The sequence below is a fragment of the Salvelinus fontinalis genome, chromosome 26 (assembly GCF_029448725.1).
Source record: "Salvelinus fontinalis isolate EN_2023a chromosome 26, ASM2944872v1, whole genome shotgun sequence".
Lineage (NCBI taxonomy): Eukaryota > Metazoa > Chordata > Actinopteri > Salmoniformes > Salmonidae > Salvelinus > Salvelinus fontinalis.
Window position 1 is genome coordinate 9,273,222 of NC_074690.1, and position 18,221 is coordinate 9,291,442.

General features: G+C 45.0%; 1 protein-coding gene across 1 annotated transcript; it reads right to left on the reverse strand.

The window, feature by feature from the left end:
• Nucleotides 1-1,318: 1,318 nt before the first annotated feature.
• On the reverse strand, nucleotides 1,319-14,718 carry LOC129823617 (tripartite motif-containing protein 29-like). Its single transcript, XM_055882477.1, has 7 exons — nucleotides 14,037-14,718; nucleotides 8,143-8,238; nucleotides 7,507-7,740; nucleotides 4,846-5,005; nucleotides 4,398-4,472; nucleotides 3,848-3,970; nucleotides 1,319-1,681 (listed from the first exon to the last, which is right to left on the reverse strand). The coding sequence occupies exons 1-7, from the start codon at nucleotides 14,625-14,627 to the stop codon at nucleotides 1,611-1,613; spliced, it is 1,350 nt and encodes a 449-aa protein (XP_055738452.1). The 5' UTR covers nucleotides 14,628-14,718; the 3' UTR covers nucleotides 1,319-1,610.
• Nucleotides 14,719-18,221: the final 3,503 nt, after the last annotated feature.

Here is an 18,221-nt window from a genome sequence, read left to right on the forward strand (position 1 = left end):
GGGGTCTAACACACCTGTTATAGTGTGGACTGGTTAGTCTGGGGTCTAACACACCTGTTATAGTGTGGTGGACTGGTTAGTCTGGGGTCTAACACACCTGTTATAGTGTGGACTGGTTAGTCTGGGGTCAATCACACCTGTTATAGTGTGGACTAGTTAGTCTGGGGTCTAACACACCTGTTATAGTGTGGACTGGTTAGTCTGGGGTCTAACACACCTGTTATAGTGTGGACTAGTTAGTCTGGGGTCTATCACACCTGTTATAGTGTGGTGGACTGGTTAGTCTGGGGTCTATCACACCTGTTATAGTGTGGACTGGTTAGTCTGGGGTCTAACACACCTGTTATAGTGTGGTGGACTGGTTAGTCTGGGGTCTAACACACCTGTTATAGTGTGGTGGACTGGTTAGTCTGGGGTCTATCACACCTGTTATAGTGTGGACTGGTTAGTCTGGGGTCTAACACACCTGTTATAGTGTGGTGGACTGGTTAGTCTGGGGTCTAACACACCTGTTATAGTGTGGACTGGTTAGTCTGGGGTCTAACACACCTGTTATAGTGTGGACTGGTTAGTCTGGGGTCTAACACACCTGTTATAGTGTGGACTGGTTAGTCTGGGGTCTAACACACCTGTTATAGTGTGGTGGACTGGTTAGTCTGGGGTCTAACACACCTGTATAGTGTGGACTGGTTAGTCTGGGGTCTAACACACCTGATATAGTGTGGTTGACTGGTTAGTCTGGGGTCTAACACACCTGTTATAGTGTGGACTGGTTAGTCTGGGGTCTAACACACCTGTTATAGTGTGGACTGGTTAGTCTGGGGTCTAACACACCTGTTATAGTGTGGACTGGTTAGTCTGGGGTCTAACACACCTGTTATAGTGTGGACTGGTTAGTCTGGGGTCTAACACACCTGTTATAGTGTGCTGGACTGGTTAGTCTGGTTTCAGAGAGGTCAGTCTATAGCCCATGGTTACCATGGAGACATTGACAGGTGACATTACTGCGTACGTTGTGAAACGGCACGTCAACCTGTTCTCCATCTACATGCTAACCCGAACACATCGCTCCAACTTTTGTTAAAGTGTATTTAACACTACAGTACCACGCTCAGTGATTAATTCTCTGTGGAACAGGACACTGCTCTCATTGTTGAGGAACTTCCTCCTTAAGTCTGTATTTGTTTTGTGATGCCAGCTATAGTAAAACCCAAGTCGTATTCACTAGGAACCAAACGGAAGCAAAACAGACCTAAACATTTAGCAACAGTGTCCCACTAATGAATACACCACCAGAAAGAAGACGGAAGACGGACAGTTTAAAAGCAGATCTGTCTATTTATTTCATCGTGTCACTTAAAAACATTCATTACAGACTGATTTATTATCAATTAAAGATCTCTGGAGAAAAAAACAACATCATAATTGTAAATCATGTCTTTAAAAAGTTATACTGTGTTGGTGTTGAAATCATCAGGTCAATACATTGTGTCTGACAGAGAGAGGTCCCGTCTGGTTCTCTCCCATCGGTCTTCCCACAGTCACAACCTCTGCTTAGGCATCCCCTCTCTCTCTCTCTCTCCTCTGCAAAACCGTTCTCTCTGTCCGAGTTACAGCTTCCTGCGTGACTTCCGCTGCATCATCCTCTGTCTGGAGCCGTTGGAGGAGGAGAGCTTGGATCCTGAGACGACAGAAGACAACACACCTCTAGGAGGACCTGGGACAGAGCTGTATAGTGACATGTCTTCACTTTACTGTAAAACTAGCTACAACCTGGGAAAGAGGTTGGACCGGAGTTGGGCTGTTGGGGGGGGACCGGAGTTGGGCTGTTGGGGGGGGAACCGGAGTTGGGCTGTTGGGGGGGGAACCGGAGTTGGGCTGTTGGGGGGGGACCGGAGTTGGGCTGTTGGGGGGGGAACCGGAGTTGGGCTGTTGGGGGGGGGACCGGAGTTGGGCTGTTGGGGGGGGAACCGGAGTTGGGCTGTTGGGGGGGGAACCGGAGTTGGGCTGTTGGGGGGGGAACCGGAGTTGGGCTGTTGGGGGGGGGAACCGGAGTTGGGCTGTTGGGGGGGGGGAACCGGAGTTGGGCTGTTGGGGGGGGGAACCGGAGTTGGGCTGTTGGGGGGGGGAACCGGAGTTGAGCTGTTGGGGGGGGGAACCGGAGTTGGGCTGTTGGGGGGGAACGGAGGACTGGAGTTGGGCTGTTGGGGGGACCGGAGTTGGGCTGTTGGGGGGACCGGAGTTGGGCTGTTGGGGGGACCGGAGTTGGGCTGTTGGGGGGACCGGAGTTGGGCTGTTGAGGGGACCGGTGTTGGGCTGTTGAGGGGACCGGTGTTGGGCTGTTGAGGGGACCGGTGTTGGGCTGTTGAGGGGACCGGAGTTGGGCTGTTGAGGGGACCGGAGTTGGGCTGTTGAGGGGACCGGAGTTGGGCTGTTGAGGGGACCGGAGTTGGGCTGTTGAGGGGACCGGAGTTGGGCTGTTGAGGGGACCGGAGTTGGGCTGTTGAGGGGACCGGAGTTGGGCTGTTGAGGGGACCGGAGTTGGGCTGTTGAGGGGACCGGAGTTGGGCTGTTGAGGGGACCGGAGTTGGGCTGTTGAGGGGACCGGAGTTGGGCTGTTGAGGGGACCGGAGTTGGGCTGTTGAGGGGACCGGAGTTGGGCTGTTGAGGGGACCGGAGTTGGGCTGTTGAGGGGACCGGAGTTGGGCTGTTGAGGGGACCGGAGTTGGGCTGTTGAGGGGACCGGAGTTGGGCTGTTGAGGGGACCGGAGTTGGGCTGTTGAGGGGACCGGAGTTGGGCTGTTGGGGCTACCGGAGGACTGGAGTTGGGCTGTTGGGGCTACCGGAGGACTGGAGTTGGGCTGTTGGGGCTACCGGAGGACTGGAGTTGGGCTGTTGGGGCTACCGGAGGACTGGAGTTGGGCTGTTGGGGGGACCGGAGTTGGGCTGTTGGGGGGACTGGAGGACCGGAGGACTGGAGTTGAGAAACACTGCTGTAGGGGACAGCCGAGTCATGTTACAGTACTGTAGCTCCTACAGCTAGCTCCTACAGCTAGCTCCTACAGCTAGCTCCTACAACTAGCTCTTATTTCCTACAGCTAGCTCCTACAACTAGCTCTTAGCTCCTACAGCTAGCTCCTACAACTAGCTCTTAGCTCCTACAGCTAGCTCCTACAACTAGCTCTTAGCTCCTACAGCTAGCTCCTACAACTAGCTCTTAGCTCCTACAGCTAGCTCCTACAACTAGCTCTTAGCTCCTACAGCTAGCTCCTACAACTAGCTCCTACAACTAGCTCTTAGCTCCTACAGCTAGCTCCTACAACTAGCTCTTAGCTCCTACAGCTAGCTCCTACAGCTAGCTCTTACAACTAGCTCTTAGCTCCTACAGCTAGCTCCTACAGCTAGCTCCTACAGCTAGCTCCTACAACTAGCTCCTACAGCTAGCTCCTACAACTAGCTCCTACAACTAGCTCCTACAGAGCTCCTACAACTAGCTCCTACAGCTAGCTCCTACAGCTAGCTCCTACAGCTAGCTCCTACAACTAGCTCCTACAACTAGCTCTTAGCTCCTACAGCTAGCTCCTACAACTAGCTCTTAGCTCCTACAACTAGCTCCTAGCTCCTACAGCTAGCTCCTTCAACTAGCTCCTAGCTCCTACGGCTAGCCCCTACAGCTAGCTCCTACAGCTACCTTTCAGGTTGATCCGACAGGTCTCCCTCAAAACAAGAGGTAGAGCAAGTCTCCACATCAGACTAAAACCCACGACTATCACCGTCTAGTACTGGATTTGACCAATAGAGTTGTAAAGTTGGTTTCAGGATGATCTACTATTAGGTTTCTACTTACCGAAGGGTGAGAACGCGAAGCCCCCGAATGTGGGGACTGCAGCTCCGGGGCTGAGGAACGGGTTGAGACCCCCACCGCTGGAAGTCTGCTCTACTGCAGCCAGAGCTGGCGGAGGAGCCACCACTAGGCAAGAGGAGACAGAACAGTCAGAACATAGGAAATGCCCACAAACAACTCCTAGGCCCGGTCCCAAACAGACTCTAGTCCACAAACAACTCCTAGGCCCAGTCCCAAACAGACTCTAGTCCACAAACAACTCCTAGGCCCGGTCCCAAACAGACTCTAGTCCACAAACAACTCCTAGGCCCGGTCCCAAACAGACTCTAGTCCACAAACAACTCCTAGGCCCGGTCCCAAACAGACTCTAGTCCACAAACAACTCCTAGGCCCGGTCCCAAACAGACTCTAGTCCACAAACAACTGCTAGGCCCAGTGCCAGAAACACAGAACCAACTGACCTAAGTTAAATTTAAAAAAAATCACTGCAATAGAGGAGAAAGGGTTAAATCATTACATTAGAGAGGTAGATTAGAGGGGCACGGTAACTCACATGCTGTTGGATGTGTCGGATCAGTCCGGAAGCAGCTGGGGGGTTCTGGTGACTCTACTATGGACACCTCTCTCACTGGGGAGGAACACAGACAGTCGGCTGTATTAACTCAAGGTACTGTACAGCTCCTGCATAGATCTCAGAGGAAAAAAAACTATTAAAATCAGGCCCATTGAGAACAGGTGCTGACTATTTTTGTTTAACTTCCAGTATGGTTTTGGTGTTTGAATAAAATGTATATTAAGTGATGTACATATTTTAAGAAGTCCCACTTTAACTTGAAGTTAAACAGAGAAAGGGTTCTGTACCTTTCTCAGTAGATAAACGGTTCTGTACCTTTCTCAGGAGATAAACGGTTCTGTACCTTTCTCAGGAGATAAACGGTTCTGTACCTTTCTCAGGAGATAAACGGTTCTGTACCTTTCTCAGGAGATAAACGGTTCTGTACCTTTCTCGTAGATGCTGATGAAGCTCCCCTGACACACCTCCTCCAGGAGCCCTCTGAAGTCAGCTACCGATGACATCACCATGTTAAAGGTGAAGTTGGGGTCGAAGGTCACAGCTGGCAGGCCTCCAATCACAGGAGAGGAGCTCAGAGACTGACAGCTCTACAACAACACAGTGACAGCCAGGTTAGAGAGACATCATACACAGCTGATATGTTACTAATCCTGAATGTCAGGGAGACACAGCTTGGCCAAGAGAGAGGGATAAATACTCTGCATCAGTCACCTCAGGCTGAGGATGATATTAACAGGACATACTCTGTAACAGGGGTCTGAGGATGATATTAACAGGACATACTCTGTAACAGTGGACTGAGGATGGTATTAACAGGACATACTCTGTAACAGTGGTCTGAGGATGGTATTAACTCTGTAACAGTGGTCTGGGGATGGTATTAACAGGACATACTCTGTAACAGTGGTCTGAGGATGGTGTTAACAGGACATACTCTGTAACAGTGGTCTGAGGATGGTGTTAACAGGACATACTCTGTAACAGGGGTCTGAGGATGATATTAACAGGACATACTCTGTAACAGTGGTCTGAGGATGGTATTAACTCTGTAACAGTGGTCTGGGGATGGTATTAACAGGACATACTCTGTAACAGTGGTCTGAGGATGGTGTTAACAGGACATACTCTGTAACAGTGGACTGAGGATGGTATTAACAGGACATACTCTGTAACAGTGGTCTGAGGATGGTATTAACTCTGTAACAGTGGTCTGGGGATGGTATTAACAGGACATACTCTGTAACAGTGGACTGAGGATGGTATTAACTCTGTAACAGTGGTCTGAGGATGATATTAACAGGACATACTCTGTAACAGGGGTCTGAGGATGGTATTAACAGGACATACTCTGTAACAGTGGTCTGAGGATGGTATTAACTCTGTAACAGTGGTCTGAGGATGATATTAACAGGACATACTCTGTAACAGTGGTCTGAGGATGGTATTAACTCTGTAACAGTGGTCTGAGGATGGTATTAACAGGACATACTCTGTAACAGGGGTCTGAGGATGGTGTTAACTCTGTAACAGTGGTCTGAGGATGGTATTAACTCTGTAACAGTGGTCTGAGGATGGTATTAACAGGACATACTCTGTAACAGTGGTCTGAGGATGGTGTTAACAGGACATACTCTGTAACAGTGGTCTGAGGATGGTATTAACTCTGTAACAGTGGACTGAGGATGGTATTAACTCTGTAACAGGGGTCTGAGGATGGTATTAACAGGACATACTCTGTAACAGTGGACTGAGGATGGTATTAACTCTGTAACAGTGGTCTGAGGATGGTATTAACAGGACATACTCTGTAACAGTGGTCTGAGGATGGTGTTAACAGGACATACTCTGTAACAGGGGTCTGAGGATGGTATTAACTCTGTAACAGGGGTCTGAGGATGGTATTAACAGGACATACTCTGTAACAGTGGTCTGAGGATGGTATTAACAGGACATACTCTGTAACAGTGGTCTGAGGATGGTGTTAACAGGACATACTCTGTAACAGTGGTCTGAGGATGGTGTTAACAGGACATACTCTGTAACAGTGGTCTGAGGATGGTATTAACTCTGTAACAGGGGTCTGAGGATGGTATTAACAGGACATACTCTGTAACAGTGGTCTGAGGATGGTATTAACTCTGTAACAGGGGTCTGAGGATGGTATTAACAGGACATACTCTGTAACAGTGGTCTGAGGATGGTATTAACAGGACATACTCTGTAACAGTGGTCTGAGGATGGTGTTAACAGGACATACTCTGTAACAGTGGTCTGAGGATGGTGTTAACAGGACATACTCTGTAACAGTGGACTGAGGATGGTATTAACTCTGTAACAGTGGACTGAGGATGGTATTAACAGGACATACTCTGTAACAGGGGTCTGAGGATGGTATTAACAGGACATACTCTGTAACAGGGGTCTGAGGATGGTATTAACTCTGTAACAGTGGTCTGGGGATGGTGTTAACAGGACATACTCTGTAACAGTGGTCTGAGGATGGTATTAACAGGACATACTCTGTAACAGTGGTCTGAGGATGGTATTAACAGGACATACTCTGTAACAGTGGTCTGAGGATGGTATTAACAGGACATACTCTGTAACAGGGGTCTGAGGATGGTATTAACTCTGTAACAGTGGTCTGAGGATGATATTAACAGGACATACTCTGTAACAGTGGTCTGAGGATGGTATTAACAGGACATACTCTGTAACAGTGGTCTGAGGATGGTATTAACTCTGTAACAGTGGTCTGAGGATGGTATTAACTCTGTAACAGTGGACTGAGGATGGTATTAACAGGACATACTCTGTAACAGTGGTCTGAGGATGGTATTAACTCTGTAACAGTGGTCTGGGGATGGTGTTAACAGGACATACTCTGTAACAGTGGTCTGAGGATGGTATTAACAGGACATACTCTGTAACAGGGGTCTGAGGATGGTATTAACTCTGTAACAGTGGTCTGAGGATGGTATTAACAGGACATACTCTGTAACAGTGGTCTGAGGATGGTATTAACAGGACATACTCTGTAACAGTGGTCTGAGGATGGTGTTAACAGGACATACTCTACATCAGTCACCTGTAAGAAGAGGATGTGGTCCTCTGTGTGTGAAAGCTGCTCCAGCTCAGCATGTCTCCTCCTCAACTCAGACATCTCCTGCTCCAGTTTGGCCAGCAGTCCTTCAGCTTGGCTGACAGCAGTCTTCTCCTGGGCTTTGATCAACTCCCTCACCTCAAACCTCTTCAGCTCCATGGAGCGGATCAGCTCTGTAAACACCCGGTCAGTGTCCTCCACGGCCGACCGCGCTGAACGCTGGAGGGCGACACAGACGGAGAGCAGATGTCTATGTAGGTCCTGAATATATCTAAAGTACTAATGTCATATTGTCTAAGGCTGAAGCTGTGTTATATATTTTAATTATCAAATAAGTCCAATGAAAACTAACATAAACAGACAGAAGTTTAGTATCAGAACTAGTGTGGCCCAGTCCATTCCCCATGTTGCTACTCACAATTGGAGAATCTGCAACTGTAAGTCCTTCTCTCATCGTTAGACAGGACAGATACTCACAGTTAGAGAGCTGATGGCCTGTCTCAGCTCCTGTAAGTCCTTCTCTCATCGTTAGACAGGACAGATACTCACAGTTAGAGAGCTGATGGCCTGTCTCAGCTCCTGTAAGTCCTTCTCTCATCGTTAGACAGGACAGATACTCACAGTTAGAGAGCTGATGGCCTGTCTCAGCTCCTGCACGTCGTTCTCTCTCTCCTGGATCCTCTGCTGAGACCTCCTCTTCAGCTCTCCCAGCTGGCTCTGAAGACAAATGTACAGACGGACAGAGAGACAGGCAGACAGACAGAACAGATCATTAACATGGCTTCATGACATAAACATTCACTTTAGCTATAAAACTTTAACGGGTAGGTTCTGGGACTGTTAATCTTTTTTAGGACTTTTAAATCATGCTATAATGCTATATAGCCATTGTCTTCACAAAAAATATCACCATCATCGCTCTTTGACATACCACGTGTAGGTCTGACACAAAATGCGTTATTTTACACAATATCATCACAGCACTGGCAAACCTAGCTATCTAATGCTCTAGACAGCACTCTGCCGTCTCGCTGCAGTGCTCAGCCACTGGCTTCACCCACGACTGACTCGTGCTAACTACAAACCTGTGTTTTAACGTTTAGCAAACGGCAATAATAATCACCCGCAATACCGCTTTCGAAATATATGGCCCTGTAACTGTAACTGCTACAGTGAGTGTATCTTTTTTTATTTGAAGGATTTTCAAATAAAAAATCCTTAAAATAAAAAAATATACACTCACTGTAGCAGTTACAGATCCATACAGCCTCCATCCTACTAAACTACACTGTAGCAGTTACAGATCCATACAGCCTCCATCCTACTAAACTACACTGTAGCAGTTACAGATCCATACAGCCTCCATCCTACTAAACTACACTGTAGTAGTTACAGATCCATACAGCCTCCATCCTACTAAACTACACTGTAGCAGTTACAGATCCATACAGCCTCCATCCTACTAAACTACACTGTAGTAGTTACAGATCCATACAGCCTCCATCCTACTAAACTACACTGTAGCAGTTACAGATCCATACAGCCTCCATCCTACTAAACTACACTGTAGCAGTTACAGATCCATACAGCCTCCATCCTACTAAACTACACTGTAGCAGTTACAGATCCATACAGCCTCCATCCTACTAAACTACACTGTAGCAGTTACAGATCCATACAGCCTCCATCCTACTAAACTACACTGTAGCAGTTACAGATCCATACAGCCTCCATCCTACTAAACTACACTGTAGTAGTTACAGATCCATACAGCCTCCATCCTACTAAACTACACTGTAGCAGTTACAGATCCATACAGCCTCCATCCTACTAAACTACACTGTAGCAGTTACAGATCCATACAGCCTCCATCCTACTAAACTACACTGTAGCAGTTACAGATCCATACAGCCTCCATCCTACTACACTGTAGCAGTTACAGATCCATACAGCCTCCATCCTACTAAACTACACTGTAGCAGTTACAGATCCATACAGCCTCCATCCTACTAAACTACACTGTAGCAGTTACAGATCCATACAGCCTCCATCCTACTAAACTACACTGTAGTAGTTACAGATCCATACAGCCTCCATCCTACTAAACTACACTGTAGCAGTTACAGATCCATACAGCCTCCATCCTACTAAACTACACTGTAGCAGTTACAGATCCATACAGTCTCCATCCTACTAAACTACACTGTAGCAGTTACAGATCCATACAGCCTCCATCCTACTAAACTACACTGTAGCAGTTACAGATCCATACAGCTATGAGCCTCCATCCTACTAAACTACACTGTAGTAGTTACAGATCCATACAGCCTCCATCCTACTAAACTACACTGTAGCAGTTACAGATCCATACAGCCTCCATCCTACTAAACTACACTGTAGCAGTTACAGATTCATACAGCCTCCATCCTACTAAACTACACTGTAGTAGTTACAGATCCATACAGCCTCCATCCTACTAAACTACACTGTAGCAGTTACAGATCCATACAGCCTCCATCCTACTAAACTACACTGTAGTAGTTACAGATCCATACAGCCTCCATCCTACTAAACTACACTGTAGCAGTTACAGATCCATACAGCCTCCATCCTACTAAACTACACTGTAGCAGTTACAGATCCATACAGCCTCCATCCTACTAAACTACACTGTAGTAGTTACAGATCCATACAGCCTCCATCCTACTACACTGTAGTAGTTACAGATCCATACAGCCTCCATCCTACTACACTGTAGTAGTTACAGATCCATACAGCCTCCACCCTACTAAACTACACTGTAGCAGTTACAGATCCATACAGCCTCCATCCCACTAAACTACACTGTAGCAGTTACAGATTCATACAGCCTCCATCCTACTAAACTACACTGTAGTAGTTACAGATCCATACAGCCTCCATCCTACTAAACTACACTGTAGCAGTTACAGATCCATACAGCCTCCATCCTACTAAACTACACTGTAGCAGTTACAGATCCATACAGCCTCCATCCTACTAAACTACACTGTAGCAGTTACAGATCCATACAGCTATGAGCCTCCATCCTACTAAACTACACTGTAGCAGTTACAGATCCATACAGCCTCCATCCTACTAAACTACACTGTAGCAGTTACAGATCCATACAGCCTCCATCCTACTAAACTACACTGTAGTAGTTACAGATCCATACAGCCTCCATCCTACTACACTGTAGCAGTTACAGATCCATACAGCCTCCATCCTACTAAACTACACTGTAGCAGTTACAGATCCATACAGCCTCCATCCTACTAAACTACACTGTAGTAGTTACAGATCCATACAGCCTCCATCCTACTACACTACACTGTAGTAGTTACAGATCCATACAGCCTCCATCCTACTAAACTACACTGTAGCAGTTACAGATCCATACAGCCTCCATCCTACTAAACTACACTGTAGCAGTTACAGATCCATACAGCCTCCATCCTACTAAACTACACTGTAGCAGTTACAGATCCATACAGCCTCCATCCTACTAAACTACACTGTAGCAGTTACAGATCCATACAGCCTCCATCCTACTAAACTACACTGTAGCAGTTACAGATCCATACAGCCTCCATCCTACTAAACTACACTGTAGTAGTTACAGATCCATACAGCCTCCATCCTACTAAACTACACTGTAGCAGTTACAGATCCATACAGCCTCCATCCTACTAAACTACACTGTAGTAGTTACAGATCCATACAGCCTCCATCCTACTAAACTACACTGTAGTAGTTACAGATCCATACAGCCTCCATCCTACTACACTGTAGTAGTTACAGATCCATACAGCCTCCATCCTACTACACTGTAGTAGTTACAGATCCATACAGCCTCCATCCTACTACACTGTAGCAGTTACAGATCCATACAGCCTCCATCCTACTAAACTACACTGTAGTAGTTACAGATCCATACAGCCTCCATCCTACTAAACTACACTGTAGCAGTTACAGATCCATACAGCCTCCATCCTACTAAACTACACTGTAGTAGTTACAGATCCATACAGCCTCCATCCTACTAAACTACACTGTAGCAGTTACAGATCCATACAGCCTCCATCCTACTAAACTACACTGTAGTAGTTACAGATCCATACAGCCTCCATCCTACTAAACTACACTGTAGCAGTTACAGATCCATACAGCCTCCATCCTACTAAACTACACTGTAGCAGTTACAGATCCATACAGCCTCCATCCTACTAAACTACACTGTAGTAGTTACAGATCCATACAGCCTCCATCCTACTAAACTACACTGTAGCAGTTACAGATCCATACAGCCTCCATCCTACTAAACTACACTGTAGCAGTTACAGATCCATACAGCCTCCATCCTACTAAACTACACTACACTAAACTACACCGCCTCTTCACTGTTGACGTTGAGACTGGACAGAGGAACTCTGCCTAGAAGGCCAGCAACCCGGAGTCGCCTCTTCACTGTTGACGTTGAGACTGGACAGAGGAACTCTGCCTAGAAGGCCAGCAACCCGGAGTCGCCTCTTCACTGTTGACGTTGAGACTGGACAGAGGAACTCTGCCTAGAAGGCCAGCAACCCGGAGTCGCCTCTTCACTGTTGACGTTGAGACTGGACAGAGGAACTCTGCCTAGAAGGCCAGCAACCCGGAGTCGCCTCTTCACTGTTGACGTTGAGACTGGACAGAGGAACTCTGCCTAGAAGGCCAGCAACCCGGAGTCGCCTCTTCACTGTTGACGTTGAGACTGGTGTTTTGCGGGTACTATTTAATGAAGCTGCCAGTTGAGGACTTGTGAGGCGTCTGTTTCTCAAACTAGGCACTCTAATGTACTTGTTCTCTTGCTCAGTTGTGCACCGGGGCCTCCCACTCCTCTTTCTATTCTGGTTAGAGCCAGTTTGCGCTGTTCTGTGAAGGGAGTAGTACACAGCATTGTACGAGATCTTCAGTTTCTTGGCAATTTCTCGAATGGAATAGCCTTCATTTCTCAGAACAAGAATAGACAGACGAGTTTCAGAAGAAAGTTCTTTGTTTCTGGCCATTTTGAGCCTGTAATCGAACCCACAAATGCTGATGCGCCAGATACTCAACTAGTCTAAAGGCCAGTTTTATTGCTTCTTTAAACAGAACAGTTTTCAGCTGTGCAAAAGGGTTTTATAATGATCAATTACCCTTTTAAAATTATAAACTTGGTTGCTGATAATGGGCCTCTGTACACCTATGTAGATATTCCATTAAAAATCAGCTGTTTCCAGCTACAATAGTCATTTACAACTTAACAATGTCTACACTGTATTTCTGATCACTAACATTGAGTGGCTGCTGCCTTCATAGTGACTCAAATCTCTAGCCACTTTAATAATAAAAAATTGGATGTAATAAATGTATCACTAGCCACTTTAAACAATGCCACTTTATGTTTACATACCCTACATTACTCATCTCATATGTATATACTGTACACTATACCATCTACTGCATCTTGCCTATGCCGTTCTGTACCATCACTCATTCATATATCTTTATGTACATATTCTTATTCATTCCTTTACACTTGTGTGTATAAGGTAGTTGTTGTGAAATTGTTAGATTACTTGTTAGATATTACTGCATGATCAGAACTAGAAGCACAAGCATTTCACTACACTCACATTAACATCTGCTAACCATGTGTATGTGACCAATAAAATTTGATTTTATGTTATTTTAATGGTTAGCTTTTCTTTAAAAAACAAGGACATTTCTAAGTGACCCCAAACTTTTGAACGGTAGTGTACACACACACACACACACACACACACACACACACACACACACACACACGGCTGGGAAACTCCAAAAACTCTGATTTCAAGAGAGAATACTATTATGAAGAAAGAACCAGACTAGCTGAAATCTTTATGACCTGCTCTTGTGTATTGGTTACAACGGTCCCCACACATCCTGTGAACTAACAAAATACCTGTTTAACGCAGGCAGGTACGGTGGCTCGCATAGGACATAAAGTGAGCCAAAAGGTACACACACATCCTGTGAACTAACAAACTAACGCAGGCAGGTACGGTGGCCCGCATAGGACATAAGGTGAGTCAAAAGGTACACACACATAACAATAATGCATAAGGGCTCTACATAGCGAGCAGAACAAATACGGCTGTTTATTATGGATTCTCATGACAACTACGTTTCCATGACAACTACGTTTCCATGGCGACGCAGAGCATGTGAATTGACACTCTACTCTTCCACGCAAATTCTGACGCCGTCTCTCGGTGTTGGGATTAGGGCTTCGTGTGTAATGCATTGGAACAGAGTCATTATTAAAGGACTATGGTTGACCAAAATGTCTGACTTTTATCCCGTCGAAATGTCAATGTCCATTGTAATATTCTAATTCCTACTTCTATGGTTAGATCAATTCCCTATACGCTTGTCTTGGGTGACACAGAGCAGTTAATCATCAACAGAGAACGGCCGTACTCATATCCTACCTGTTTTTGCTGGATCTCATTCTCCACCAGGACCGTGTCATGGCCCTTATGCTCCGCCGTCATACACAGGTAGCATATGCAGTGCTGGTCGGTCCGACAGTACACCTCCAGCAGCTTGTCGTGGTGGGGACAGATCGTCTCCTGTAGTTTCTTGGAGGCCTGGACCAGCTTGTGTTTCTTAAATGGAGCTGATTCGTAGTGAGGCAGGAGGTGGGTGTCGCAGTATGAGGCCAGACACACCAGACAGGACTTAACGGCTCGGCTCTTCCTCCCGGTGCACACGTCACATTCCACGTCCTCCGGTCCGGCGTAGCACTGTGTCGGGGGAGCAGCTTGAAGTCCTGTCTTCTTGAACTTGTCCACCACCTCGGCTAGCATGGTGTTTCTGCCGAGGAGAGGCCTCGGGTTGAAGCTCTGGCGGCACTGCGGACAGCAGTAAACACCCAGAAAATCGTCCTGGTCCCAGTAGCCTTTAATACAGACCGAACAGTAGCTATGTCCACACGGGATGGTCACAGGATCCCTCAGCACATCCAGACATATGGAACAGTTGAATTGGTCTTGGTCGAGGAAGAGTCCAGCTTGAGCCATTTTCTGAACAGAAACAGCAGCAGCGAGTTAAAGAGACGAGCTTTGTTTACAGGAAGTGGAGGGTGTGGGCTGCGGGGATGTCGTCAGGAAGAAGGCAGAAGACAACGGTCCGCAAACCAACGTTCAAGGTGCATGTCGCCACCTACTGTGCTGGAGTGTGTGTCAATCCCGGGTTACAACATTAGCTCCACATTTCTTAATTCCTCCGAACTAACTCAGTACTTCTGAGAAAATAATAAAAGAGCCCTACTAACTTCTAATAGAGCCTCCCCATCCCCCAAATCCCTTCCAAACCTAAACTTCAATTTAATAAAAACTCTGTTGCTTGCTTCCACAAATGATCTTCAACTTGGCAGATATTTCCAATAACACAGTCAGGTTGATAACCTTTCCAATGAAGGCTATGAAGTCAATCTGATTAACTATCAAGGTGTCCTTCGACACGACACAAAGAGGGACTTTTGCAATTGGCTCAGAACAGGGCAGCACAGCTGGCCCTTGAATGCACAGAGAGCTAATATTAATAAAATGCAAGTCAGTCTCTCCTGGCGGAAAGTGGAGGAGAGATTAACTTTACCACTACTTTATGAGAAGTATTGACATGTTGAATGCACCAAGGTGTCTGTTTGAACTACTGGCACAGAGCTCAGACACCCCATGCATACCCCACAAGACATGCCACAAGAGATCTCTTCACAGTCCCCAAGTCCAGAACAGACTACGGGAGGAGCACAGTACTACATAGAGCCATCACTACATGGAACTTTATTCCACAGTACTACATAGAGCCATGACTACATGGAACTCTATTCCACAGTACTACATAGAGCCATGACTACATGGAACTCTATTCCACAGTACTACATAGAGCCATGACTACATGGAACTCTATTCCACAGTACTACATAGAGCCATGACTACATGGAACTCTATTCCACAGTACTACATAGAGCCATGACTACATGGAACTCTATTCCACAGTACTACATAGAGCCATGACTACATGGAACTCTATTCCACATCAAGTAACTGATGCAAATTTGATTTAAAAATCTGATTTGATAAAAAAGACCTTATGGAACAACGGTGACTGAAGCAACACAAACATATGCACAGACACACACATGATAACTGTGCTGACAAACTGCCTGGGAGCTTCTCAGTGGTGAAACTCCTCCTCCTCCTTCAATCAGTGGTGAACCAGGTGGAACAAATCTTCCAGGCAATCTGGGCGTGCCAGCACCTGGCTCTGCTGTTGTCTTTAGAACGCAGTGAAAGGAGTCTTTATAACACCACAAGACCAAGGAAACTTCATCTATGTGATCAAGGTGACTGTGCAAGTCCAAGCCCTCCACAAAACTGTGAAAGACAGCCGGTAAGCGCCATATTGGCCATGTTTGGCTAGACTGACTTAAGCAGTGCACTGCTAATGATACTCTGGAAAACACAGACTCTTAACTCTTAACTTTGATAGGACTTTTGCAGTGGTATTTATAACTTCAAATGTTGTTTGTGGGGTATAAAGGAAAAGTAAGAAGAGCCAAATTCGTTGTTGACAAAGAACTTGTTTGAAATGGTTAAAAGTTATTTAAACTTTGTAGAAATCTTAGTAAACCAAGTTCTTAATTCAGTAACAAATGTATAGTCTAAAACATCTTTGTTTAAAAAATGTAAGATTTGTCTGCTTAACTACTGATTAGAAAATAAATGTCATTTTTTACTGCTGAAAATATTTTGAATGTATTTGGCTAAAATGCAAATTTAGATAAATATACTGATTCTGCTCATTTGATTAAAAATGGTGGGTTTCTATTTTGGGAAACATTTGCTTAAAAGTGGAAACCTTGTATTTGATAATGGCAGAAATGTGTTTATCTGAGGTGAATGTGAATAATTTTGTATATTTAATTAGGCTGTCAACTCAAATAATCACTTGTATTTGTCATCTCTTTTTTGAGGTTTTTCACCAGTTTACTGCCAACCAAAGAATGGTAAAAAAAAAAGACAAACAACTGATTCTATGGCTGTTTATTGAGTGAAATCCAGTTAAAATCTTTATGTGGAGGGACTGTCCTTTTCAAGTGGGGAATTGCACAAGAAAGAGGTCAAAACTTGACAATAACATACACATGGATTTAGTACTGTAGATATGTGGTAGTGGTGGAGTAGGGGCCTGAGGGCACACAGTGTGTTGTAGTGGTGGAGTAGGGGCCTGAGGGAACAAAGTGTGTTGTGAAATCTGTGAATGTATTGTAATGTTTTTCAAATTGTATAAACTGCTTTCATTTTGCTGGACTCCAGGAAGGCAGCAGCTAATGGATCAGAGCCTTACAAGCGTGCCGCGTAAAGCCCAACTCCCTGTCTAAGGCTACCCTGTTCACCGAGAGACCACGGCTAACACAGGCATTTCACGTATATACATTCATGATTTCTTACTCAAAGCATGCGGCGGTTCGTGTGCAAAGTATAGGAGTACTGTAAGTGAGAACAGTTTCTGAAAGTACCAATGTTAAGTGTCTCTCTCCCTCCATCTGTTCTTTATTAAGCAGCCATGTTGTTGTCATTCTGCTAGGTAATGGTAGGAGTAGAGATTTTAGAGGTAGAAATATTATTAGAAATGATACTAGTGGTAATGGTAGTAATATTAGAGGTAGAAATGCTACTAGTGGTAATGGTAGTAGTAGAGATATTAGAGGTAGAAATGATACTAGTGGTAGCAGTAGAGATATTAGAGGTAGAAATTATACTAGTGGTAATGGTAGTAATATTAGAGGTAGAAATGCTACTAGTGTTAATGGTAGTAGTAGAGATATTAGAGATAAATTATACTAGTGGTAATGGTAGTAGTAGAGATATTAGAGGTAGAAATGATACGAGTGGTAATGGTAGTATAACTATTAGAGGTAGATATATTATTAGTGGTAATGGTTGTAGTCGAGATAGTAGAGGATAGAATCGATACTAGTGGTAATGATAGTAATATTAGAGGTAGAAATTATACTAGTGGTAATGGTAGTATAGATATGAGAGGTAGAAATGTTACTAGTGGTAATGGTAGTAATAGAGATATTAGAGGTAGAACTTATACTAGTGGTAATAGTAGAGATATTAGAGATAGAAATTATAGTAATGGTAGTAGTAGAGATATTAGAGGTAGAAATGCTACTAGTGGTAATAGTAGAGATATTAGAGATAGAAATGATACTAGTGGTTATGGTAGTAGTAGAGATAGAAATTATAGTAATGGTAGTAGTATTAGAGGTAGAAACTATACTAGTGGTAATGGTAGTATAAATATTAGAGGAAGAAATCATACTAGTGGTAATGGTAGTATAAATATTAGAGGAAGAAATCATACTAGTGGTAATGGTAGTAATATTAGAAGAATAAATTATACTAGTGGTAATGGTAGTATGGATATTAGAGGTAGATTAGAGGTAATATCCTTATTACCACCAGGTTATTATAACCACCGGGTCAGTATGACCACTACCACTACCAGATTAGAGCCATAAGGGAGACTAGACATCTACCACCCCACTACCACTATCAGATTAGAGCAATAAGGGAGACTAGACATCTACAACACCACTA